The 27608-nt window shown below is 44.6% G+C and overlaps 1 protein-coding gene across 1 annotated transcript; it reads right to left on the bottom strand.

Moving 5' to 3' along the window:
* Positions 1-777: 777 nt before the first annotated feature.
* On the bottom strand, positions 778-9316 carry LOC145404001 (uncharacterized). Its single transcript, XM_080275605.1, has 6 exons — positions 9188-9316; positions 7857-8543; positions 7163-7343; positions 2807-3081; positions 2034-2258; positions 778-981 (listed from the first exon to the last, which is right to left on the bottom strand). The coding sequence occupies exons 1-6, from the start codon at positions 9314-9316 to the stop codon at positions 778-780; spliced, it is 1701 nt and encodes a 566-aa protein (XP_080131731.1).
* Positions 9317-27608: the final 18292 nt, after the last annotated feature.

Raw genomic sequence — 27608 nt, forward strand, 5'->3', positions numbered from 1 at the left:
AGACGGCGTTATTGCATCAGTTGATAGCAGACATCCTAGCCGGGCAGACTGTTTTACTGTGAGCTTGAAATAAACTCCTTATCTAGCTGTTTGTACACGGAGTTTCTATCACCAAAGTATTGCAAGATACAGGTTAAGTGAAGTACAGTTGAAAGCACAAGTTCATATGCATTCTGGCGAGGTCGCCATTGTGTTACGGACCAAGTGGAAATCCATTGTACAGACAGAAATATATATGGCCTTCGTCCCAGAAAACTTGGTCCATCAACACGAATTGATCGAACAGCACTAATGTTCAAGATATTATTGGTGTAGCAATTCTGTTTCAGGGGTTAATCACTTAACTTCTAGCTAGAGGATTTAAACCAATAAAGTCAAATTAGATTATATTTAATGAAACTATTACAAAATAATCCTAAAAAGAGTACACAGCCTTCACCCTTTATTTACAATACCACAAAATTATGACAATTACTAAAATGCCGGTTACTTCACATGACAAACCATAACTAGTAAAGCAGAACAAAAACTATAAAGAATAATACAATTATATTCTTTCTCTGTGCAAAATAAATAAATAAATAAAGTAAACACCTGGTAAGAAAAGAAATTAAAAGCAACCCCCAAAGCCTATTCCCAGCCCAGTCCCACTTATCTGAATTGTATCGGGTTCTGTAACGCCAGCATACGATCCAAGAAGTCAGGAATGTCCACTGACGGAAGTCAAAGGTTTGCTAGGTGGTCAGGAGAGTTTCAAGGCTCCAAAACTCCAGGCCATCACCTCTGGTTCGTAACATTACCTCCCCCTCGAAGTCCTCCGTAGGCCTGATGAAGTAGGACTAGAGAACTGATGGAAGTAATGTCTCGGGAAAGGACATCCGCAACCACGTTGTCCACCCCCTTGATGTGGCGTATTGCCAAATTGTACTCTTGAACTTGTAGAGCCCACCTCAAGATAAGCTGGTTCTTATCTTGCATGCGCTGTGGGAGTACGAGTGGGTTATGATCAATGTGGACGAAGGTAGAGGTAGCATTCAAACCTTTTTAGAGCCAATACTAAAGCCAGTGCCTCCTCCTCAATCGTTGAATAGTGTCTCTGGTGTTTCTTTAATCTGGCTGAAAAGTAAGAGACTGGTAGCATAGAGATATATTCATCTTTTTGTAGCAACACTGCACCCACACCACAACCACTTGCATCTATTTGTAATATAAATGGGCTCGCATGATTAGGAGTTTTCAGAACTAGATGGTATGAAAGCAGGTATTTTAGGCTTTTAAATGCCTCGTCACATTCAGTTGTCCAGACAAAAGGGACTTTGGGACTTATAAGATCAGTAAAAGGGGAGGCTATGATTGAAAAGTTACTGCAGAATCTCATGTAGAATCCCTAAATAACCAAAAACCTTAACAGAGCTTTCCTAGTTCTAGGAGTGGGAAGTGAAAAGATAGCTTCCACGTTTGCGAGTTTAGGTCTGACTTGTCCTCTCCCAACAACATGGCCCAGGTAGGTCACTGTAGCACTCGCAAATGTGGACTTTGATAGGTTGATGGAGAAGCCCACAGCTCTTAGACGGGACAACAGGGCTTGCAGTCTCTCAAGATGTTCCTCCCAACTCTCTGAAATTATCACCAGATCATCTAGATATGCTTTTGTACCCTTAAACCCACGAATGGTGTGGTTAAAGGCCCTTTGGAATGTCGCAGGGGCATTAATCATGCCAAAAGGCATGACTTTGTATTGGAATAACCCAAACGGTGTTATGAAGGCATGTCTCTTTAGCCCTTTCCGTTAATCCAATCTGATAGAAGCCTTTTTGCAGGTCAATAGTGGTGATATATTTTGACTGACCCACATCATCTATTAGTTCTTCCATCAAAGGAAGTGGATAGGAGTCTGGCTTGGTGACCCCATTCACCTTCCTATAATCAGTGCAAAATCTGAAACTACCGTCAGGTTTACGGACTAAGAAGCAGGGTGAAGCCCAGGATGTGCAACTGGGTTCTACCAAGTTAGGTTCCAATAGAAAATCTACCTCTTTCTTCATGGCTTCATGCTTTAGAGGGCTAACTCTGTAGGCTGGTTGTCTGATTGGCGGTACACCTGCTTCAATCTCAACATCATGTAAATTTACATTATATGAACCACGAAGATCAGAAGTTACCTCTGGATAATCCCACAGTAGGGTTGCAATGTCAGACTTTTGCTTCTCACCTAGATATGAACCGTTGTCATCAAGATTAGCCAGAATCTCACTGCTCTTAGGGTTTACTTTAAGAGAAGGAATTTCAGCATTTTACGATTCTTCGTCCTCAGATACATCTGTATAATGGGTAGAAGGGTTGACTTTGGATGTATCAACAGATTCTGTATTCGCAGATACATTACAAACTGGGAGACCACTCGTTAAATCCTCCTCTACCTTCCGATCAACATACAGTAGGGCTTAAGTAAGTAGACATGTACTAGTTGAATATCCCTACGTCTGTCAGGTGTACAAACTACATAGTTATGATCAGAAATTTTGTGACTTACCAGGTAGGGACCAGAATATTTACTTTTCAGAGGATTGCCAGGTATAGGGAGGAACATTAATACTTTGTCACCAGGAGAAAATTTACGCAATTTAGTGGTTTTGTCATACCTCAACTTCATGTTCTTTTGGGACTTGAGGAGATTATTTCTTGCTACCTGTCTAACTTGGGACATTTTTTCCATTAATTTGTTAATATATTGGACTACAGACAGGTTGGACTGGGATTTCTCCTTAAACCATTCATCCTTTAGGATTTTTAAGGGACCCCTCACTTGACGACCATATAGTTCAAATGAGGAGTAACCAAGAGACTCGTCTGGTACTTCTCTAAGTGCAAACAGTAGGAGATCGATATTTTCATCCCAATCAGCCTGTGTCTCCGCACAATATTTCTTTAACATTCCCTTGAAAGTCTGATGGAAACGTTCAAGGCAGCCTTGAGACATGGGATGATATGCAGAGGCTATTTGTTGTTTAATTTGTAATTCTTTAAGGACTTGTTTGAAAAGATCACTGGTGAAATTAGTCCCCTGATCATGTTGGATCACTTTGGGAAATCACATAGACGTAAACAGATTTAGAAGACATCTACTGATGTTCTTAGCACTGATGTTTTTAGGCGGGTAGGCCACGGGGTAGCGAGTGGATGAACACATGAGTGTCAGAAGATATTTATTGCCCTTCTTTGTGCGTGGTCAGGGGCCTACAATATCAATAACAATTTTTTTCAAAAGGTTCAGACAATACTGGTATGGATTTCAGGGGAGCTGGAGGGATGCTTTGATTTGGTTTGCCAACTGTTTGGCAGGTGTGACAAGACTTGACGAAGTTTGTAACATCCTGCTTTAACCCTGACCAATAATAGAGAGAGACAGAAGCTTTTGGTAGGTCTTACGGATACCCAAGTGACCAGATAATCCATCATGAGCGAGCTCCAATAAGGACATTCTCACCGATTCTGAAATCACAACTTGATGTACTGTACCTCAGACCAGGTGTCCAACCCCTTCAACTCTGGAGGTCTGTAAATCCTCATCAGGACACCGTTCATATAATAAAACCCAGGTATCTTGCAAGACTCCTTACTTTCAGCAGCTAAGTTTCTGCACTTAGCTAAGGAGGTATCATGTTCTTGAGCTGCAATCAAATTCTCACGAGAGATTAAGTTTGCATGTAACTGGTCAGAGGGGATCTTTAGAGTATTAGGTTGTGGTTTGGGTACCTTGCTCTGAGATCGTGTGATTACACAAGCAGGAAAAATATGCGGTTTAGCATCCAGTTGTGCAGTAGGACTTTCAGTTAAGGGGCAAGTTACTACCATGGGATTTGGTATTACTTTAGTTCCTGCCAAGTCGTCTCCAAGAATGAGATTTACTCCTTCAACAGGCAAATCACCAGTCTCCACTGCCACCCTAACTTTCCCCTTCACCAAATCACAGTCCAACACAACTTCCGCCATAGGTAGGTTAGGGAAAGCAGAAAAGTCTCGCAAGATCACCCTCTCTCCAGTGAATCCTTTCTCGACACCAGGAAGGCTCTTTTTACAGAGCATGGATTGAGAAGCTCCAGTATCCCGGAGAACGGTGATGGGAATTCTTTTACTACCTGGCTGTAGAGAAACTGTTCCCCTGGACTTAAAATCTAAGAAATGATCTCCAGAAGTATGGGAATTAGACACACTAGCAACCGTTTTGGGTTTAGAGGGTTCGGTAGTATTTACTCGAGACTGGTTAGGTTTTGCTTTTCTACAGTTTGGATGAGGACATTTTTCTATCTTGACTCGATTGTTTACAATAGCTACACCAATTAGACTTTGTAACAGAATGTTTACCATCCCATGACGCAACACTATTCCTAGAGGAGGACTTAGAGTCAGCTGGTTTCTGTTTCTCCTGAAGCCCATGTGTCGTGGAGAATAGCATAGAAATCGGCCAACTGAGCAGCTTTCATTACATCAGTTTCATTCTTTTCCTCCACGTGTACCATGATGTTAAATATCAACCTCCTTTTAAATTCTTCTAGCACAATTAAATTCTTCAAGTCTTCAAAAGTGTTGACAGTAGTTGATTCTAACCATTTATTAAACAGTCTAATCTTCTCATATGCAAACTCTACAAATGTTGACTGTATAGGTTTTAAATAATTACGAAATTCTTTACATCCTTCAACCGAGATAGCATAAGCTGCCAAAATTGATGACGACAAATTTGTAATCATTTGCACTGTCCAGATTTGCAAACTCAGTTGCAACTTTTCCAGTCAGTTTTCCTTGAATAAGCGAAGTCCATTCTGTTTGTGGCCAGTCAAAATGCGTAGCAGTTTTCTCAAATGTTCTAAAATACCCATCAGGGTCATCCTCAATGAAGCTAGGTACTAATGACATATTTTTGGAGGGGTTGAAAGGAGTGCGGTAAACTTTTCCATTGCAAGCTTATATTTCTCTTCCTCTAGTTTTAGTTTCTCCCTCTCAAAGGAAATTCTCTCTGGTGACCAAGGTTCTAGGGTAAGTGGAGGGTCTTGTTGGCGTTTGCTAACTGATGCTAGACCCAATGGAGTGAGGAGTTCTATTGCTTCAGGCTCAAGTAATATGTTTTGCACTAGATATTCCAGGACTAAATTTTTTATGACTTCTTTAGTAACATCAAAGCCTACTTACACTCCAAAATGAGTGGCCATATAGCGCCAATCCTCTTTCCTAATGTTATGACCACATAGTTTATTTATATCCGGATTTTCATAAGTCTTTTACTTGGAAAGCCATTATTACAAATGTTAAAGAGGTTGCCATTTAACTACCCTGAGTAGGAACAAAAGATCAGGCAATCAGTATACTGTGATGGAATACTTATTACCCAAGAGTGACTAGCTAAAACGGCAATGCATTTGATGAGTAGTGAATTAATCTGGTTCAGTTTGATGTACGACTTGTGTACATGACCAATACAACCACGTTGCTATTGCAAGGCAGAGAGTTTAAGCAAAACCCTCCAGTAATTTTGTTCAAACTGAACTAAACCATGATAATTCATAGGAAAAATCCCAAGAAATTAATCCAACTTATGGCTATGATTACCGAAGAGGGATTAGAATGGTGATTGTTCGGTTTCCTAGACTGCATTTATTATGCAGTGGTAGACAAGAATTCACGAGTCTTCGAAGCTTTAATTCTGTTACGGGAAGATCCGGATGAGAATTAAGGGGAAGACAGTAGAGCAAGGCGTTACACCTTGTCTCCGAGTCGATAGGAAGACAAAAGCTAAAGAGTCCCCTATAAGACTGAGAAAAACGAACTTGTGTTTCTGCCAGAACATGTACCATGAGGTTAATTATTAAGAGAAGTTCGTATTTCAAAACTGTGAGGGGTGTTACATAATCCTTGTATAACCGTCATAACCATCAAATCACTTATCCTTGCTTCTGGTATCCATATCAAATGATAATACTAACACAAACCAATATCATGCAATAAGAGGAATGCCGTTTTAAGCTAGTATGCCAAGGGATATAGATAAACCAACGCACGTTAAAGAAAACAACGCAAAAGTAGCCTCTGCAATATTAAGTCGTTTCTTAAATTACAAGCCAAAATAAACAACGCCCAAAAAGTTCAACCAGCAAAGAGAGTCATAGAATTAACCGGTATGCTCCAACAATATTTTCTCTAGGGATTGGTTACGTGAAGTACAGTTGCCAGCACAAGTTCATATGCATTCTGGTGAGGTCGCCATTGTGTTACGAACCAAGTGGAAATCCATTGTACAGACAGAAATATATATGGCCGTCGTCCCAGAAAACTTGGTCCATCAACACAAATTGATCGAACAGCACTAATGTTCAAGATATTATTGGTGTAGCAATTCTGTTTCAGGGGTTAATCACTTAACTTCTAGCTAGAGGATTTAAACCAATAAAGTCAAATTAGATTAGATTTAATGAAACTATAACAAAATAATCCTAAAAAGAGTACACAGCCTTCACCCTTTATTTACAATACCACAAAATTATGACAATTACTAAAATGCCGGTTACTTCACATGACAAACCATAACTAGTAAAGCAGAACAACAACTATAACGAATAATACAATTATATTCCTTCTCTAAATAAATAAATAAATAAAGTAAACACTTGGTAAGAAAAGAAATTAAAAGCCACCCCCCAAGCCCATTCCCAGCCCAATCCCACTTATTTGAATTGTATCGGGTTCTGTAACGCCAGCATACGATCCAAGAAGTCAGGAATGTCAACACAAGGGGCTGGAGATAAACATTACCCTCACAGGAGCTAACCAGCCGGAGTGAGATCACAAGGTCAACTGACTTCCAACACAAGTTCACACAACACATCATCTATGAGATGATGTGTCAGACACCCAACTAAACGAACACCACTGGGAACTGAACAGATCGATAGATGGCGTTCTTTAAGGTAGCTTGGGAGTAGCTAGGTGGGTTGACTGTTCCAGTTTGGGAACCCATCAGATAGAGAGATGGCGTTCTGTAAAGTAGCTTGAGAGAAGCAAGGTGGGTTGACTGTTCCAATCACGGGAAGTCAAGGGTTTGCTAGGTGATCAGGAGAGTTTCAAGGCTCCAAAACTCCAGGCCATCAGCTCTGGTTCGTAACATTACCTCCCCCTCGAAGTCCTCCGTAGGCCTGATGAAGTAGGACTAGGGAGCTGATGGAAGTAATGTCTCGGGAAAGGACATTCGCAACCACGTTGTCCACCCCCTTGATGTGGCGTATTGTCAAATTGTACTCTTGAACTTGTAGAGCCCACCTCAAGATACGCTGGTTCTTATCTTGCATGCGCTGTGGGAGTACGAGTGGGTTATAATCAATGTATACTGTTATTACATGTGGATGAAGGTAGAGGTAGCATTCAAATCTTTTTAGAACCAATACTAAAGCCAGTGCCTCCTCCTCAATTCTTGAATAGTGTCTCTGGTGTTTCTTTAATCTGGCTGAAAAGTAAGAGACTGGTAGCATATAGATATATTCATCTTTTTGTAGCAACACTGCACAAACACCACAACCACTTGCATCTATTTGTAGTATAAATGGGCTCGTATGATTAGAAGTTTTCAGAACTGCATGGGATGAAAGCAGGTGTTTTAGGCTTTTAAATGCCTCGTCACATTCAGTTGTCCAGACAAAAGTGACTTTGGGACTTATAAGATCAGTAAGAGGGGAGGCTATGATTGAAAAGTTACTGCAGAATCTCCTGTAGAATCCTTCCATACCCAAAAACCTTAACAGAGCTTTCATAGTTGTAGGAGTGGGAAGTGAAAAGATAGCTTCCACGTTTGTGAGTTTAGGTCTGACTTGTCCTCTCCCAACAACATGGGCCAGGTAGGTCACTGTAGCACTCCCAAATGTGGACTTTGATAGGTTGATGGAGAAGCCCACAGCTCTTAGACAAGACAACAGGGCTTGCAGTCTCTCAAGATGTTCCTCCCAACTCTCTGAAATTATCACCAGATCATCTAGATATGCTTTTGTACCCTTAAACCCATGAATGGTGTGGTTAAAGGCCCTTTGGAATGTCGCAGGGGCATTAATCATGCCAAAAGGCCTGACTCTGTATTGGAATAACCCAAACGGTGTTATGAAGGCAGATGTCTCTTTAGCCCATTCCGTTAATCCAATCTGATAGTAGCCTTTTTGCAGGTCAATAGTGGTGATATATTTTGACTGACCCACATCATCTATTAGTTCTTCCATCAAAGGAAGTGGATAGGAGTCTGGCTTGGTGACCCCATTCACCTTCCTATAATCAGTGCAAAATCTGAAACTACCGTCAGGTTTAGGGACTAAGAAGCAGGGTGAAGCCCAAGGTGAGCAACTGGGATCTGCCAAGTTAGATTCCAATAGAAAATCTACCTCTTTCTTCATGGCTTCACGCTTTAGAGGGCTAACTCTGTAGGCTTGTTGTCTGATTGGCGTTACACCTGCTTCAATCTCGACATCATGCAAATTTACATTATATGAACCACGAAGATCAGAAGTTACCTTTGGATAATCCAACAGTTGGGTTGCAATGTCAGACCTTTGCTTCTCACCTAGATATGAACAGCTGTCATCAAGATTAGCCAGAATCTCACTGTTCTTAGGGTTTACTTTTAGAGAAGGAATTTCAGCATTTTACGATTCTTGGTCCTCAGATACATCTGTATAATGGGTAGAAGGGTTGACTTTGGATGTATCAACAGATTCTGTATTCGCAGTTACATTACAAACTGGGAGACCACTCGTTAAATCCTCCTCTACCTTCCGATCAACATACAGTAGGGCTTAAGTAAGTAGACATGTACTAGCTGAATATCCCTACGTCTGTCAGGTGTACAAACTACATAGTTATGATCAGAAATTTTGTGACTTACCAGGTAGGGACCAGAATATTTACTTTTCAGACGATTGCCAGGTATAGAGAGGAACATTAATACTTTGTCACCAGGAGAAAATTTACGCAATTTAGTGGTTTTGTCATACCTCAACTTCATGTTCTTTTGGGACTTGAGGAGATTATTTCTAGCTACCTGTCTAACTTGGGACATTTTTTCCTTTAATTTGTTAATATATTGGACTACAGACAGGTTGGACTCGGATTTCTCCTTAAACCATTCATCCTTTAGGATTTTTAAGGGACCCCTCACTTGACGACCATATAGTTCAAATGGGGAGTACCCAAGAGACTCGTCTGGTACTTCTCTAAGTGCAAACAGTAGGAGATTGATATTTTCATCCCAATCAGCCTGTGTCTCCGCACAATATTTCTTTAACATTCCCTTGAAAGTCTGATGGAAACGTTCAAGGCAGCCTTGAGACATGGGATGATATGCAGAGGCTATTTGTTGTTTAATTTGTAATTCTTTAAGGACTTGTTTGAAAAGATCACTGATGAAATTAGTCCCCTGATCATGTTGGATCACTTTGGGAAATCACAGAGACGTAAACAGATTTAGAAGACATCTACTGATGTTCTTAGCACTGATGTTTTTAAGCGGGTAGGCCTCGGGGTAGCGAGTGGATGAACACATGACTGTCAGAAGATATTTATTGCCCTTCTTTGTGGGTGGTCAGGGGCCTACAATATCAATAACAATTTTTTCAAAAGGTTCAGACAATACTGGTATGGATTTCAGAGGAGCTGGAGGGATGCTTTGATTTGGTTTGCCAACTGTTTGGCAGGTGTGACAAGACTTGACGAAGTTTGTAACATCCTGCTTTAACCCTGACCAATAATAGAGAGAGAGAGAAGCTTTTTGTAGGTTTTACGGATTCCCAAGTGACCAGATAATCCATCATGAGCGAGCTCTAATAAGGACATTGTCACCGATTCTGGAATCACAACTTGATGTACTGTACCTCAGACCAGGTGTCCAACCCCTTCAACTCTGGAGCACTCCGAGCTCAGACGTTGTCTAGTGAGGAGGTCAGGCCGATTTGTCCTGAGATGTGAACGCTGTTTCATTTACTCGTGGCGATTTTCGAGCATTTTTCTCAGTTTTGGCAGTGTTGAGACTTAGTCTCTGGCACTGAGAAAGATTTTTTGCTGTTTTCCAGGTTTTTCTGCGACTTCGTCTCAGATTGCCTGGGTGTGAGTGGGAGTGCGTGTGTGTTTTTTTTTTTTTTTTTTTTTTTTTTTTTGGCCTGCCGTTAGTGTCCCTCACTGTAGTACGACGCCGAACCCTGAAGGGGTGCCGTTAGGGCACTTCCATGAGGGGGGGCCATTAGGGCCTGGTTAAAGGAGGCAGTGAGGGCGGCTCTGGTAGATTAGGGAAGTCCCGAAAGGGGCAGTGGCAGGGCCTCCCACGTCGCCCTTTAGAGGGCGGGGAGCATAGGTTGCCTGTCACTGTAGGGAACTAGGCCACTTTTTGTATTTATTGTTTTTGTATTAAGAGTGAGTGTTGGTGTAATTGCTTGTGTGACTGTGTGAGTGGTGTCAGTGAGTGTCTGTCAGTCCCAGGGACTATGAAGGGGATCCGGTCCCCTAGGCCTACAGGGCCGGTACGCTTGCCTCCCAAGCAGAGGCCTTCCCGCCCTGCTACTGTGCCAGGCGCGAAGCGAGGGCCCCGTCCTTCTGACGGCAGCTCTCGCTCGTCGACGTCTGGCGAGACCTCTGCAAAAGCAGCTTCCCCTGAGTTGAAAAGAAGGGGCTTACTCAGCCTGCTTCCAGGCCAGGCGCGAAGCGGGAGCGGCGCTTCTCAGACGCCAGCTCCCACTCGTCGACGTCTGGCGACGCCTCTGCTTCCCCTCCCTCTCCGATGCTTAAGGGGACTGCTCCCTGTGCGCAGCCAGCTGCTTCAGGCCCCACTTCCACTGCGGCACGTGCACGTGCAACCAAGGTTGCACGTGTGCATGAAGGAATGGAGGACGACTCCTCGGCTCCTCCTGCCCCCAGAGCTAAAACTCAGCCTCTTGACAGCGCCCCTGCAATCGCTACTCCATCTGTGCGCCCATGCCCTCAGGCGCCTACCACTGCCAAGGTGCCACCACCTGCTGCCATGGCTGCAAACAAGAGAGAGAGTACTGCAGCAGCACCCACTACTGCTACTCCCCCTGATGGAGCTGCCACTTCTGCTACACCCATCAACTCTCTTGATGATGACGGTTTCATCCCTGTGGTGCGTAAACCACGACGAGTGCCGCAGGGAAACGCCCCTCCTCCTGCATCCAGGACTTCGGTGCCACGGAGGCATCCCTCCGTGTCGGTAGCCGTGCGCCCTCCACCTCGCTCTTCCTATCCAGCGTTCCGCGTGCCTGTGCAAGAGGGGTACGCGACAAGCTACGATGCTGTAGCCACACTGGAATGCCACCTGCCAGGGCTGCGATGCTCCAATGTCATTGGGAAAGACGGCAGCTCAGTCTTGGTCCCAAAAGACGAGGGAGTATACGATCTGTTAAGGGCGACAGCACAGGACGAGGCCTCTCCTGTCAAAATAATAGAGCTGACACCTGGGCAGCAGAATTCCAAAGCAGTCGTGATGGGCTATCCTTTGCGGATGCCGGTGGAGATACTCCTCCAGCACCCTCAGGTCGAAGAGGCAACCCGCTGCCAGAAAGCGCGGACCAGGGAGGAGACTCGGCAGGTTGTCGTCACCCTGCGGGGTCCTCTGATCCCTGTTATCGACCTGGGGAACTGGGGAGAGTACCACCTCCGCCCCTTCACCCCCGAGCCACTCCGCTGCTACAGGTGCCAGCGATACGGGCACCACAGAGCCAATTGCAACCGGCCTGTGATCTGTGGGATGTGCAGTGGCCCACACGAAACGGAGAGATGCCTAGTAAAATTCAAGGCCAAGGAGCCTGTCTCCACCCGCTGCCCCAACTGCTCAGGGAAACACCATGTGTGGCACCCCAGCTGTCCAACCAGAATTGCTCTGGTCGATCGTGGCCGAGAATTCCAAGCTGCCTGGGTGAGGGAGAAGCAGGCGAGCAGCAACAATCCGGCACCTCCGGGTACTTTCATTTGGGGGCAGCAACGTCGTCCAGCAGTGACTGCACCCCCAGTACTAGACGAGAGAGCGTTTCCGCCACTCCAACCTGCTCTCACTCGTCACACGACGACCGCGGAGGTCCATCACCCTCCTCCACCCAAAGTCCAGAAGATAGTCGAGGAGTCTACTCCACCAATGCCTCACAACACGGACTCTCCTCTCATAGTGTTCACCAGAGAGGAACTGCGAATGCTGGGCACAGAAATTGCCAGAAGCCTGGCTCAGATGCTGGGGACGATCCTCGGCAGGCCTCTGGAAACGGCGCCACTTGTACAGGCCGTCAACATCATAGTAGACCGAGTGGTAGAGGCAAAAGAACACCCTTGCCCTTCTGCCCTGGCACCTCCAGCATCATCTCCCACACAGACAACCATGGAGGAACCGCTACCCACCCAGCTTCATCTGCCTCGCCCTTGCATGTCAGACAACATGACTCCGGGGCTCACACCAGCCACAGCAGCCATAGAGGAAGAGCGAAGGGCTCTTGGCCTCCAGACAGATCCTCCCCAATGCCAGACACAACTGTCAACCCCAACCCAGACGATGGAGGAGGTTCGTCTATGTCTTTCTCCGGACGGCAGGATGACACCTCCCTCAGAATCCTCCAGTGGAACTGCCTAGGAGCACGGAGCAAGCTCCCGCTCTTGCAGGAGGCGGCTGAGAGGGACCGCCCCCCATATCATATTACCGCAGGAGACCCTGCTCCCAGACAGTTCCAGATTTCGTCTCACGGGTTACACCACCCATCTCCTCCCGTACGTTCGTGGCGTCACACGGGGATGTGCCGTTCTGGTTCAGGACCACATTGCGTGCACGGATTGTGAGCCCCCTCCTTTCTGTGGACCTGATGTGGAGGTCCAGGGTGTGGTTCTCCACCTGGCTGAGTCGCCTCTAACGGTATATAACATATACCAGAGCCAGAGGGGCACTCTAGAGTTGGGAGATTTGTTCTCCCAAGCTGCTAGGGGAGCCGTGTATATAGGGGGCGACTTCAATGCCCACCACGCCCTTCTATCTTCGCCTCTTCAGTCCAATGAAGCAGGACGGCACATCTCTTTGGTTCTGGAGGAGATGGGTGGTGTCTCCCTACTCAATGATGTGACAGAACCCACCCATATTGGGGGAGGTCGCCTCGATCTCTCCCTTGTCTCAACACCACTTGCGGGTCTGGCGTCGTGGTCACTCCACCCCCACCTTGCGAGTGATCACTTCGCTCTCAGAGTTAACCTGCCTCTCGCTCCCCTCCCGCCACCCCCACCTCCACCACCAAGGTGGGACCTACGCAGGGCGAACTGGACTGCCTTCGCTCGTGCTCTCACAACGGCCTTCGAGACATCCTCTCCTGCCTCGGATCTCGATAGCCAGGCAGATCAGGTAGCACGCATTTTTGCACAAGCTGCCTCTCTTGCCATCCCCGTGCAGCGACGCTCGGCGAGGTGCTACCGAGACGGCTGGATCTACTGCGACAGGGTCAAGGAATTGAACAGGAGACTCAATGCGGCTCGCAGGCAGTACCGACGGCGCCGTACATCTCCGCACCGTCAGTACTTGGTTGCAGTGACACGCCATGTGGCTTCGGAGAAACGCCGCCTTAAGGAGGAGACGTGGATCGGATGGTGTCGGACGTTGGATTCTCACTCCACTCTCCGTGAGATGTGGAGAAGAATCAAGTCCATCTCCGATCCACGTCCTCCCCGTCCTCCATCTCATCCTGACCCTGCCGCTGAGGCCAGCCGTCTTGCTCAGCACTTCGCTGACCGCTCTGCCTCGTCTAATCTCCCGCAGTCTGTCAGAGCCCTACAGGAACAGCTGTCCGCCTCTCGCACTGCAGCAATTCAGGCAGCATGTGATAGGCCTGACCCTGCTGACTGTCTGATCACCAGTGGGGAGCTCCATAAAGCGCTGCAGCGCAGAGAGGACACTGCGCCGGGGCTTGACGGCCTCACATACTCTGTCCTATCAAATGCCGGAGATTATGGTAGAGCACGTCTGCTTGACCTGCTCAACCTATCGTGGTCTGAGGGGCGTCGTCCGAGGTCGTGGAAGACGGCTGTTATCCACCCGATTCCGAAACCTCGTGATCCCGCCGCCATGCGCCCCATCTCCCTCCTCAGCTGTGTTGCCAAGACGGCTGAGAGGGTTGTGCGGGCTCGCCTTGCTTGGCGGCTGGGACCACTGCACCCAAGGATTTATGCTTTTCACCCTGGCAGGAGTACCACCCACTGCCTCGCATCATTCCTTGGGGAGCTGAGGGGAGGAAAGGGAATGGCCGTCTTCCTCGACCTTGAGAGGGCGTTTGAACTAGCGAACCCAACAGTTATCTTGGCGGCTCTTGCAGCCAGGGGTGTGGGAGGCAGGTTACTATCCTGGATCAAGGATTTTTTCACTGCTCGATCAGCGGGGGTCCGATTTCAGGGGCATCTCTCCCCTTTTTCTCACCATGACAATGGCACCCCTCAGGGAAGTGTCTTAAGCCCGCTCTTGTTTAACATCTTGATGGAGGGGCTTTTAACCATTGACTATGGGCCTGGCATAACACTACTGTGCTATGCAGACGACCTAGCCCTCATTTTTACCCGCAGGGACTGTTTTTCGCAGGCATATTCTGCCCTCTCCCGCCTGCATGAAAAATGCAATGAGCTAGGGCTCAAAATAAATCTTACAAAGACCAAATGTCTGCCCTTTGGCCGCCGTCCCCCTGACTTCCCGGTGCTGCTCGGAGGCCACCAGCTCACCGTGGTCACTTCGCACCAGTATCTGGGGGTCTGGTTTGACAGGGGCCTCACCTTTGGCAGCCACGTCCGATATCTGAGGGAGCGTGCCTTAACTCGCATGGCTGCCCTCCGATACCTTTCAAAACAGAGTCTGGGGGCATCATATGCAGTCCTCCGCACTTTCTTACATCCACGCAATCCGCTCTCTTGTGGACTACGGAGCAATCTGCTTGTCTGGCCTCACACCACCAATCTCCAGATCGCTGGAAGTCATCCAGAATGATGCTCTACGAATCATGCTGGGTGCTCCACGTTGGACCCGGATCACTAACTTACGGATGGAGAGTGGTTTGCCGTCGCTGGCGCACCGAATAGCACTACGAGTGACGCTTATCACTCACCAGTTAGTGCAGCGCTGACCAGAACTGCCAGTCTCTGCCCTGCTCCTACGACTACTACGACGACCACCTGAGCCGCTCCCCCAACGCGACTGGGCCCGAACCACAGCAGCTCTTATCCACAACCTGGAAGTCGTGCCTTGTCTCTGCCAAGGCCCTGATTCCCCATTTCCTGGGTTTCAACACCCACTGCCATGGAGGCCACCTCCATTCCACATTCTCACTCCAACGGAGGCAAAACCTCGCTCCTCTATCCCTGCCATCCTGCGACAAGAGGGTCTCAGTCAGGTGGCTGCTCTGCACTCCCCGGGCTCGGCCACTTACTTTACAGATGGGTCGGTCCACCCTGATGGCTCTGCTGGGTCCGCTTTCGTCCTTGGAAGGACAGTTGAATCATGGCGCCTCTCCCCTGGTGTATCTGCATTTCAGGCAGAGCTCACAGCAATTCTGGGTGTGTTGCGACATGCTCACCATCATCATTACCAACGCATCGTTGTTCATACAGACTCCCTTTCTTCTCTCCAGAGGTTGCGCTCATTCTCACTGCAAGACAATATATTTCTCATAACGGCCATCCATACATTTGCAACCCTCCTTGTCCAGAGAGGAGCCACTATCACTCTTCATTGGCTCCCAGGACATGTGGGGATCACTGGGAACGAAACAGCTGATGTCGCTGCACGCTCCGCCTGCTCTCTGCCAGAGATCACATTCCCACTTCTCCCCGGCCCATCACATGTCCGTCGCACTTTGACTGCAAAAATAGGTAGGCTGTCTCAGGAGGAGCACCAGCTTTGCGTCGCTGAAAGTTCCACATCTGCGACTTGGTATGCCACAGCCACATCATACTCTCCTTTGGTGCCTCCCCCAGGCCTGCCAAACTATCTTTTAGTGCGACTTAGAAGATTACGAATGGGATTCCCATGCTATAAGCAGATTAAAAATACGGCAACAGATCAGTGTGCTCATTGCTTAGAGAGGTCGGATACGCCTCTCATCCATTACATACTTCACTGCCCTGCCACAGCTCATCTCAGATCTCGTCCCGCAGCTGGCTTTGCCCAATCGGGTAACGATTATACTGACGCTGCTGGCATTGTGGCCAGAACACCTTTTAAAATTTTACTACAAACAGTTAGGGACTACCCCCCTGCTCGTTAAATACAGCTTGTACGCTACATGTGCACCACTGACGGGCTCACTGTTTGCCCGTGTCTCAGCACTGCTGAGACGAATATCCAAACAACAACAACAACTCTGGAGGTCTGTAAATCCTCATCAGGACACCGTTCATATAATGAAACCCAGGTATCTTGCAAGACTCCTTACTTTCAGCAGCTAAGTTTCTGCACCTAGCTAAGGAGGTATCATGTTCTTGAGCTGCAATCAAATTCTCACGAGAGATTAAGTTTGCATGTAACTGGTCAGAGGGGATCTTTAGAGTATTAGGTTGTGGTTTGGGTACCTTGCTCTCAGATCATGTGATTACACAAGCAGGAAAAATATGCGGTTTAGCATCCAGTTGTGCAGTAGGACTTTTAGTTAAGGGGCAAGTTACTACCATGGGATTTGGTATTACTTTAGTTCCTGCCAAGTCGTTTCCAAGAATGAGATTTACTCCTTGAACAGGCAAATCACCAGTCTCCACTGCCACCCTAACTTTCCCCTTCACCAAATCACAGTCCAACACAACTTCCGCCATAGGTAGGTTAGGGAAAGCAGAAAAGTCTCGCAAGATCACCCTCTCTCCAGTGAATCCTTTCTCGACACCAGGAAGGCTCTTTTTACAGAGGATGGATTGAGAAGCTCCAGTATCCCGGAGAACGGTGATGGGAATTCTTTTACTACCTGGCTGTAGAGAAACTGTTCCCCTGGACTTAAAACCTAAGAAAGGATCTCCAGAAGTATGGGAATTAGACACACTAGCAACCGTTTTAGGTTTAGAGGGTTCGGTAGTATTTCCTCGAGACTGGTTAGGTTTTGCTTTTCTACAGTTTGGATGAGGACATTTTTCTATGTTGACTCGATTGTTTGCAATAGCTACACGAATCAGACTTTGGAACAGAATGTTTACCATCCATGACCCAAAACTATTCCTAGAGGAGGACTTAGAGTCAGCTGGTTTCTGTTTCTCCTGAAGCCCATGTGTCGTGGAGAATAGCATAGAAATCGGCCAACTGAGCAGCTTTCATTACATCAGTTTCATTCTTTTCTTCCACGTGTACCATGATGTTAAATGGCAACCTCCTTTTAAATTCTTCTAGCACAATTAAATTCTTCAAGTCTTCAAAAGTGTTGACAATAGTTGATTCTAACCATTTATTAAACAGTCTAATCTTCTCATATGCAAACTCTACAAATGGTGACTATATAGATTTTAAATAATTACGAAATTTTTTACATCCTTCAACTGAGATAGCATAGGCTGCCAAAATTGATGACGACAAATTTGTAATCATCTGCATTGTCCAGATTTGCAAACACAATTGCAGCTTTTCCAGTCAGTTTTCCTTGAATAAGCCAAGTCCATTCTGTTTGTGGCCAGTCAAAATGCGTAGCAGTTTTCTCAAATGTTCTAAAATACCCATCACGGTCATCCTCAGTGAAGCTAGGTACTAATGACATATTTTTGGAGGGGTTGAAAGGAGTGCGGTAAACTTTTCCCTTGCAAACTTCAATTTCTCTTCCTCTAGTTTTAGTTTCTCCCTCTCAAAGGAAATTCTCTCTGGTGACCAAGGTTCTAGGGTAAGAGGAGGGTCTTGTTGGCGTTTGCTAACTGAAGCTAGACCCATTGGAGTGAGGAGTTCTATTGCTTCAGGCCCAAGTAATTTGTTTTGCACTAGATATTCCAGGACTGGATTTTTTATGACTTCTTTAGTAACATCAAAGCCTACTTCCACTCCAAAATGAGTGGCCATATAGCGCCAATCCTCTTTCCTAATGTTATCACCACATAGTTTATTTATATCCGGATTTTCACAAGTCTTTTACTTGGAAAGCCATTATTACAAATGTTAAAGAGGTTGCCATTTAACTACCCAGAGTCGGAACAAAAGATCAGGCAATCAGTATACTGTGATGGAATACTTATTACCCAAGAGTGACTACCTAAAACGGCAATGCATTTGATGTCGAGTAGTGAATTAATCTGGTTCAGTTTGATGTACGACTTGTGTACATGACCAATACAACCACGTTGCTATTGCAAGGCAGAGAGTTTAAGCAAAACCCTCCAGTAATTTTGCTCAAACTGAACTAAACCATGATAATTCATAGGAACAATCCCAAGAAATTAATCCAACTTATGGCTATGATTACCGAAGAGGGATTAGAATGGTGATTGTTCGGTTTCCTAGACTGCATTTATTATGCAGTGGTAGACAAGAATTCACGAGTTTTCGAAGCTTTAATTCTGTTACAGGAAGATCCGGATGAGAATTAAGGGGAAGACAGTAGAGCAAGGCGTTACACCTTGTCTCCGAGTCGATAGGAAGACAAAAGCTACAGAGTCCCCTATATGACTGAGAAAAACGAACTTGTGTTTCTGCCAGAACATGTACCATGAGGTTAATTATTAAGAGAAGTTCGTATTTCAAAACTGTGAGGGGTGTTACATAATCCTTGTATAACCGTCATAACCATCAAATCACTTATCCTTGCTTCTGGTATCCATATCAAATGATAATACTAACACAAACCAATATCATACAATAAGAGGAATGCCGTTTTAAGCTAGTATGCCAAGGGATATAGATAAACCAACACACGTTAAAGAAAACAACGCAAAAGTAGCCTCTGCAATATTAAGTCGTTTCTTAAATTACTAGCCAAAATAAACAACGCCCAAAAAGCTCAACCACCAAAGACAGTTATTGAATTAACCGGTATACTTCAACAATATTTTTTCTAGGGATTGGTTAAGTGAAGTACAGTTGCCAGCACAAGTTCATATGCATTCTGGCGAGTCGCCATTGTGTTACGGACCAAGTGGAAATCCATTGTAGAGACAGAAATATATATGTCCTTCGTCCCAGAAAACTTGGTCCATCAACACAAATTGATCGAACAGCACTAATGTTCAAGATATTATTGGTGTAGCAATTCTGTTTCAGGGGTTAATCACTTAACTTCTAGCTAGAGGATTTAAACCAATAAAGTCAAATTAGATTAGATTTAATGAAACTATAACAAAATAATCCTAAAAAGAGTACACAGCCTTCACCCTTTATTTACAATACCACAAAATTATGACAATTACTAAAATGCCGGTTACTTCACATGACAAACCATAACTAGTAAAGCAGAACAACAACTATAACGAATAATACAATTATATTCCTTCTCTGTGCAAAATAAATAAATAAAGTAAACACCTGGTAAGAAAAGAAATTAAAAGCCACCCCCCAAGCCCATTCCCAGCCCAATCCCACTTATCTGAATTGCATCGGGTTCTGTAACGCCAGCATACGATCCAGGAAGTCAGGAATGTCCACTGACGGTCAACACAAGGGGCTGGAGATAAACATTGCCCTCACAGGAGCTAACCAGCCGGAGTGAGATCACAAGGTCAACTGACTTCCAACACAAGTTCACACAACACATCAACTATGAGTTGATGTGTCAGACACCCAACTCCACGAACACCACTGGGAACTCAACAGATCGAGAGCTGGCGTTCTGTAAAGTAGCTTGAGAGAAGCTAGGTGGGTTGACTGTTCCAATCACGGGAAGTCAAGGGTTTGCTAGGTGGTCAGAAGAGTTTCAAGGCTCCAAAACTCCAGGCCATCAGCTCTGGTTCGTGACATTACCTCCCCCTCGAAGTCCTCCGTAGGCCTGATGAAGTAGGACTAGGGAGCTGATGGAAATAATGTCTCGGGAAAGGACATCCGCAACTACGTTGTCCACCCCCTTGATGTGGCGTATTGTCAAATTGTACTCTTGAACTTGTAGAGCCCACCTCAAGATACGCTGGTTCTTATCTTGCATGCGCTGTAGGAGTACAAGTGGGTTATGATCAATGTATACTGTTATTACATGTGGATGAAGGTAGAGGTATCATTCAAACCTTTTTAGAGCCAATACTAAAACCAGTGCCTCCTCCTCATTTGTTGAATAGTGTCTCTGGTGTTTCTTTAATCTGGCTGAAAAGTAAGAGACTGGTAGCATATAGATATATTCATCTTTTTGTAGCAACACTGCACCCACACCACAACCACTTGCATCTATTTGTAGTATAAATGGGCTCGTATGATTAGGAGTTTTCAGAACTGGATGGGATGAAAGCAGGTGTTATAGACTTTTAAATGCCTCGTCACATTCAGTTGTCCAGACAAAAGGGACTTTTGGGCTTATAAGATCAGTAAGAGGGGAGGCTATGATTGAAAAGTTACTGCAGAATCTCCTGTAGAATCTCCTGTAGAATCTCTCCATACCCAAAAACCTTAACAGAGCTTTCCTAGTTGTAGGAGTGGGAAGTGAAAAGATAGCTTCCACGTTTGCGAGTTAAGGTCTGACTTGTCCTCTCCCAACAACATGGCCCAGGTAGGTCACTGCAGCACTCCCAAATGTGGACTTTGATAGGTTGATGGAGAAGCCCACAGCTCTTAGACGGGACAACAGGGCTTGCAGTCTCTCAAGATGTTCCTCCCAACTCTCTGAAATTATCACCAGATCATCTAGATATGCTTTTGTACCCTTAAACCCATGAATGGTGTGGTTAAAGGCCCTTTGGAATGTCGCAGGGGCATTAATCATGCCAAAAGGCATGACTTTGTATTGGAATAACCCAAACGGTGTTATGAAGGCAGATGTCTCTTTAGCCCTTTCCGTTAATCCAATCTGATAGTAGCCTTTTTGCAGGTCAATAGTGGTGATATATTTTGACTGACCCACATCATCTGTTAGTTCTTCCATCAAAGGAAGTGGATAGGAGTCTGGCTTGGTGACCCCATTCACCTTCCTATAATCAGTGCAAAATCTGAAACTACCGTCAGGTTTAGGGACTAAGAAGCAGGGTGAAGCCCAAGGTGAGCAACTGGGTTCTGCTAAGTTAGGTTGCAATAGAAAATCTACCTCTTTCTTCATGGCTTCACGCTTTAGAGGGCTAACTCTGTAGGCTGGTTGTCTGATTGGCGGTACACCTGCTTCAATCTCGACACCATGAAAATTTACATTATATGAACCACGAAGATCAGAAGTTACCTCTGGATAATCCCACAGTAGGGTTGCAATGTCAGACCTTTGCTTCTCACCTAGATATGAACCGCTGTCATCACGATTAGCCAGAATCTCACTGATCTTAGGGTTTACTTTAAGAGAAGGAATTTCAGCAACTTCCGATTCTTGGTCCTCAGATACATCTGAATGATGGGTAGAAGGGTTGACTTTGGATGTACCAACAGATTCTGTATTCGCAGATACATTACAAACTGGGAGACCACTCGTTAAATCCTCCTCTACCTTCCGATCAACATACTGTACAGTAGGGCTTAAGTAAGTAGACATGTACAGTCGTTGCCATAAATAATCACCTACACTCCCGTACCCCGTGCCTCAGACTGGCTCCTTTATGCCCGGCAAGTCTCACTGGAATAAGAGGGGTTGAGAGGGAGGGGCCAGAGAGAGAAGGGAATGTGAGTGGGGGGACGAGCGATGGCACTGGGGTGGAGTGAGGGAGGAGAGGGACGGTAGGTAGGGGAGGGTGAATGAAATGCGAAGTTGTGGCCACATAATTTGTCTATTTTCTTTCATTCAGGGCATGATATAAAGGAGTTACTATTCGGTAGATAAAGCTGCATTACACCTTGTATAGCGGCGTCAGATAACAAGCTTTAGATAGGTGGTGATATCAAGGGCTGGCTCGTAAGAGTAATATGCTGACGTGATAGATCAAACAATAGTGAGGAGCCAGATATTTGTGTTTACCCATGTATTTTGACTGCAGACGCAGAATGGAATCTGGATAGCTTTGACTTCCGTAATGTTTGTGTAAAAAACCTCCTCTACCCTTACATGTAACTGATTTTTGGAATTAATACTATATGCAACCTTTGACATGGTTGTGTCCACAGCAAATACAATCACCCTCTCGGTACACACTCCCTCTATACAGTCACCGTCATGTCAGTTCAATAATTATTTAATGACATCTCTATATGAAAAGGCTATTTAAAATAACTGTACGGATAATGTAAATAAATTTGATGTCTGTGCTCATGGGTGGATATGTTAACGGTATCTCTAATAATCTGTTAAAGGGAAAATGAAACAAAATCCTACCCAAACTCCCAATATATATATATGGCAATGTTTACCGACATTGGTCAAGACAAAGCAACCAGGAAAGCCCTGATAAGTGGTCCAGTGGCCTCATGCCTTAAAAACTCATGCAGGCTTCGCGGCACCGGGGAAACAATGTTGTTGATGGTTTGCTGGTTTCGTCTGAACAGCTCCCACTCGTCCTTGGTGTTCTGGAGGAGGCTTGCCCGTGTCCTTTCGTTGTCTGGCTCACACGCGCTGACAATCTGGGTTCTCACAATCTCGATGGCTCTCCACAAATATTTGATCTGTCACGTCATTACATTTCTCTCACGAGCCAGTCCTTGAAATCGCCACCGATCTAAAACTTGTTATCTGACGCTGTTATACAAGGTGTAAAAAGCTTTATGTACCGAATAGTAACTCCTTTATATCATGCCCTGAATGAAAGAAAATAGACAAATTATGTGGCCACAACTTCGCATTTCATTCTCCTTCCCCTACCTACCGTCCCTCCCCTCCCTCACTCCACCCCAGCACCATCGCTAGTCCCCCCACCCACCTTCCCTTCTCTCTCTGGCCCCTCCCTCTCAACCTCTTTTACTAATGTGTGACTTGCCGCGCATAAAGAAGCCAGTCTGAGGCACAGGATACAGGAGGATAGGTGATTATTTATGGCCACGACTGTACTAGTTGAATATCCCTACGTCTGTCAGCTGTACAAACTACATAGTTATGATCAGAAATTTTGTGACTTACCAGGTAGGAACCAGAATATTTACTTTTCAGAGGATTGCCAGGTATAGGGAGGAACATTAATACTTTGTCACCAGGAGAAAATTTACGCAATTTAGTGGTTTTGTCATACCTTAACTTCATGTTCTTTTGAGACTTGAGATTATTTCTAGCTACCTGTCTAACTTGGGACATTTTTTCCTTTAATTTGTTAATATATTGGACTACAGACAGGCTGGACTGGGATTTCTCCTTAAACCATTCATCCTTTAGGATTTTTAAGGGACCCCTCACTTGACGACCATATAGTTCAAATGGGGAGTACCCAAGAGACTCGTCTGGTACTTCTCTAAGTGCAAACAGTAGGAGATTGATATTTTCATCCCAATCAGCCTGTGTCTCCGCACAATATTTCTTTAACATTCCCTTGAAAGTCTGATGGAAACGTTCAAGGCAGCCTTGAGACATGGGATGATATGCAGAGGCTATTTGTTGTTTAATTTGTAATTCTTTAAGGACTTGTTTGAAAAGATCACTGATGAAATTAGTCCCCTGATCATGTTGGATCACTTTGGGAAATCACATAGACGTAAACAGATTTAGAAGACATCTACTGATGTTCTTAGCACCGATGTTTTTAAGCGGGTAGGCCTCGGGGTAGCGAGTGGATGAACACATGACTGTCAGAAGATATTTATTGCCCTTCTTTGTGGGTGGTCAGGGGCCTACAATATCAATAACAATTTTTTCAAAAGGTTCAGACAATACTGGTATGGATTTCAGGGGAGCTGGAGGGATGCTTTGATTTGGTTTGCCAACTGTTTGGCAGGTGTGACAAGACTTGACGAAGTTTGTAACATCCTGCTTTAACCCTGACCAATAATAGAGAGAGACAGAAGCTTTTGGTAGGTCTTACGGATTCCCAAGTGACCAGATAATCCATCATGAGCGAGCTCTAATAAGGACATTCTCACCGATTCTGGAATCACAACTTGATATACTGTACCTCAGACCAGGTGTCCAACCCCTTCAACTCTGGAGGTCTTTAAATCCTCATCAGGACACCGTTCATATAATAAAACCAAGGTATCTTGCAAGACTCCTTACTTTCAGCAGCTAAGTTTCTGCACCTAGCTAAGGAGGTATCATGTTCTTGAGCTGCAATCAAATTCTCACGAGAGATTAAGTTTGCATGTAACTGGTCAGAGGGGATCTTTAGAGTATTAGGTTGTGGTTTGGGTACCTTGCTCTGAGATCGTGTGATTACACAAGCAGGAAAAATATGCGGTTTAGCATCCAGTTGTGCAGTAGGACTTTCAGTTAATGAGCAAGTTACTACCATGGGATTTGGTATTACTTTAGTTCCTGCCAAGTCGTTTCCAAGAATGAGATTTACTCCTTCAACAGGCAAATCACCAGTCTCCACTGCCACCCTAACTTTCCCCTTCACCAAATCACAGTCCAACACAACTTCCGCCATAGGTACGTTAGGGAATGCAGAAAAGTCTCGCAAGATCACCCTCTCTCCAGTGAATCCTTTCTCGACACCAGGAATGCTCTTTTTACAGAGGATGTATTGAGAAGCTCCAGTATCCCGGAGAACGGTGATGGGAATTCTTTTACTACCTGGCTGTAGAGAATCTGTTCCCCTGGACTTAAAACCTAAGAAAGGATCTCCAGAAGTATGGGAATTAGACACACTAGCAACCGTTTTAGATTTAGAGGGTTCGGTAGTATTTCCTCGAGACTGGTTAGGTTTTGCTTTTCTACAGTTTGGATGAGGACATTTTTCTATGTTGACTCGATTGTTTGCAATAGCTACACCAATCAGACTTTGTAACAATGTTTACCATCCCATGACGCAACACTATTCCTAGAGGAGGACTTAGAGTCAGCTGGTTTCTGTTTCTCCTGAAGCCCATGTGTCGTGGAGAATAGCATAGAAATCGGCCAACTGAGCAGCTTTCATTACATCAGTTTCATTCTTTTCCTCCACGTTTACCATGATGTTAAATGGCAACCTCCTTTTAAATTCTTCTAGCACAATTAAATTCTTCAAGTCTTCAAAAGTGTTGACAATAGTTGATTCTAACCATTTATTAAACAGTCTAATCTTGTCATATGCAAACTCTACAAATGTTGACACTATAGGTTTTTAAAAATTACGAAATTTTTTACATCCTTCAACTGAGATAGCATAAGCTGCCAATATTGATGACGACAAATTTGTAATCATCTGCATTGTCCAGATTTGCAAACACAATTGCAGCTTTTCCAGTCAGTTTTCCTTGAATAAGCCAAGTCCATTCTGTTTGTGGCCAGTCAAAATGCGTAGCAGTTTTCTTAAATGTTCTAAAATACCCATCAGGGTCATCCTCAGTGAAGCTAGGTACTAATGACATATGTTTGGAGGGGTTGAAAGGAGTGCGGTAAACTTTTCCCTTGCAAACTTCAATTTCTCTTCCTCTAGTTTTAGTTTCTCCCTCTCAATGGAAATTCTCTCTGGTGACCAAGGTTCTAGGGTAAGTGGAGGGTCTTGTTGGCGTTTGCTAACTGAAGCTAGACCCATTGGAGTGAGGAGTTCTATTGCTTCAGGCCCAAGTAATTTGTTTTGCACTAGATATTCCAGGGCTGAATTTGTTGTGACTTCTTTAGTAACATCAAAGCCTACTTCCACTCCAAAATGAGTGGCCATATAGCGCCAATCCTCTTTCCTAATGTTATGACCACATAGTTTATTTATATCCGGATTTTCACAAGTCTTTTACTTGGAAAGCCATTATTACAAATGTTAAAGAGGTTGCCATTTAACTACCCAGAGTAGGAACAAAAGAACAGGCAATCAGTATACTGTGATGGAATACTTATTACCCAAGAGTGACTAGCTAAAACGGCAATGCATATGATGTCGAGTAGTGAATTAATCTGGTTCAGTTTGATGTACGACTTGTGTACATGACCAATACAACCACGTTGCTATTGCAAGGCAGAGAGTTTAAGCAAAACCCTCCAGTAATTTTGCTCAAACGGAACTAAACCATTATAATTCATAGGAACAATCCCAAGAAATTAATCCAACTTATGGCTATGATTACCGAAGAGGGATTAGAATGGTGATTGTTCGGTTTCCTAGACTGCATTTATTATGCAGTGGTAGACAAGAATTCACGAGTCTTCGAAGCTTTAATTCTGTTACGGGAAGATCCGGATGAGAATTAAGGGGAAGACAGTAGAGCAAGGCGTTACACCTTGTCTCCGGGTCGATAGGAAGACAAAAGCTACAGAGTCCTCTATATGACTGAGAAAAACGAACTTGTGTTTCTGCCAGAACATGTACCATGAGGTTAATTATTAAGAGAAGTTCGTATTTCAAAACTGTGAGGGGTGTTACATAATCCTTGCATAACCGTCATAACCATCAAATCACTTATCCTTGCTTCTGGTATCCATATCAAATGATAATACTAACACAAACCAATATCATACAATAAGAGGAATGCCGTTTTAAGCTAGTATGCCAAGGGATATAGATAAACCAACACACGTTAAAGAAAACAACGCAAAAGTAGCCTCTGCAATATTAAGTCGTTTCTTAAATTACTAGCCAAAATAAACAACGCCCAAAAAGCTCAACCAGCAAAGACAGTCATAGAATTAACCGGTATGATCCAACAATATTTTCTCTAGGGATTGGTTAAGTGAAGTACAGTTGCCAGCACAAGTTCATATGCATTCTGGCGAGTCGCCATTGTGTTACGGACCAAGTGAAAATCCATTGTACAGACAGAAATATATATGTCCTTCGTCCCAGAAAACTTGGTCCATCAACACAAATTGATCGAACAGCACTAATGTTCAAGATATTATTGGTGTAGCAATTCTGTTTCAGGGGTTAATCACTTAACTTCTAGCTAGAGGATTTAAACCAATAAAGTCAAATTAGATTAGATTTAATGAAACTATAACAAAATAATCCTAAAAAGAGTACACAGCCTTCACCCTTTATTTACAATACCACAAAATTATGACAATTACTAAAATGCCGGTTACTTCACATGACAAACCATAACTAGTAAAGCAGAACAAAAACTATAACGAATAATACAGTTATATTCCTTCTCTGTGCAAAATAAATAAAGTAAACACCTGGTAAGAAAAGAAATTAAAAGCCACCCCCCAAGCCCATTAACAGCCCAATCCCACTTATCTGAATTGTATCGGGTTCTGTAACGCCAGCATACGATCCAGGAAGTCAGGAATGTCCACTGACGGTCAACACAAGGGGCTGGAAATAAACATTGCCCTCACAGGAGCTAACCAGCCGGAGTAAGATCACAAGGTCAACTGACTTCCAACACAAGTTCACACAACACATCAACTATGAGTTGATGTGTCAGACACCCAACTCCACGAACACCACTGGGAACTCAACAGATCGACAGATGGCCTTCTGTAAAGTAGCTTGAGACAAGC

This window comes from Coenobita brevimanus, chromosome 62 (genome assembly GCF_032717465.1).
Source record: "Coenobita brevimanus isolate Jiangsu-jjx chromosome 62, ASM3271746v2, whole genome shotgun sequence".
Taxonomy (NCBI): domain Eukaryota; kingdom Metazoa; phylum Arthropoda; class Malacostraca; order Decapoda; family Coenobitidae; genus Coenobita; species Coenobita brevimanus.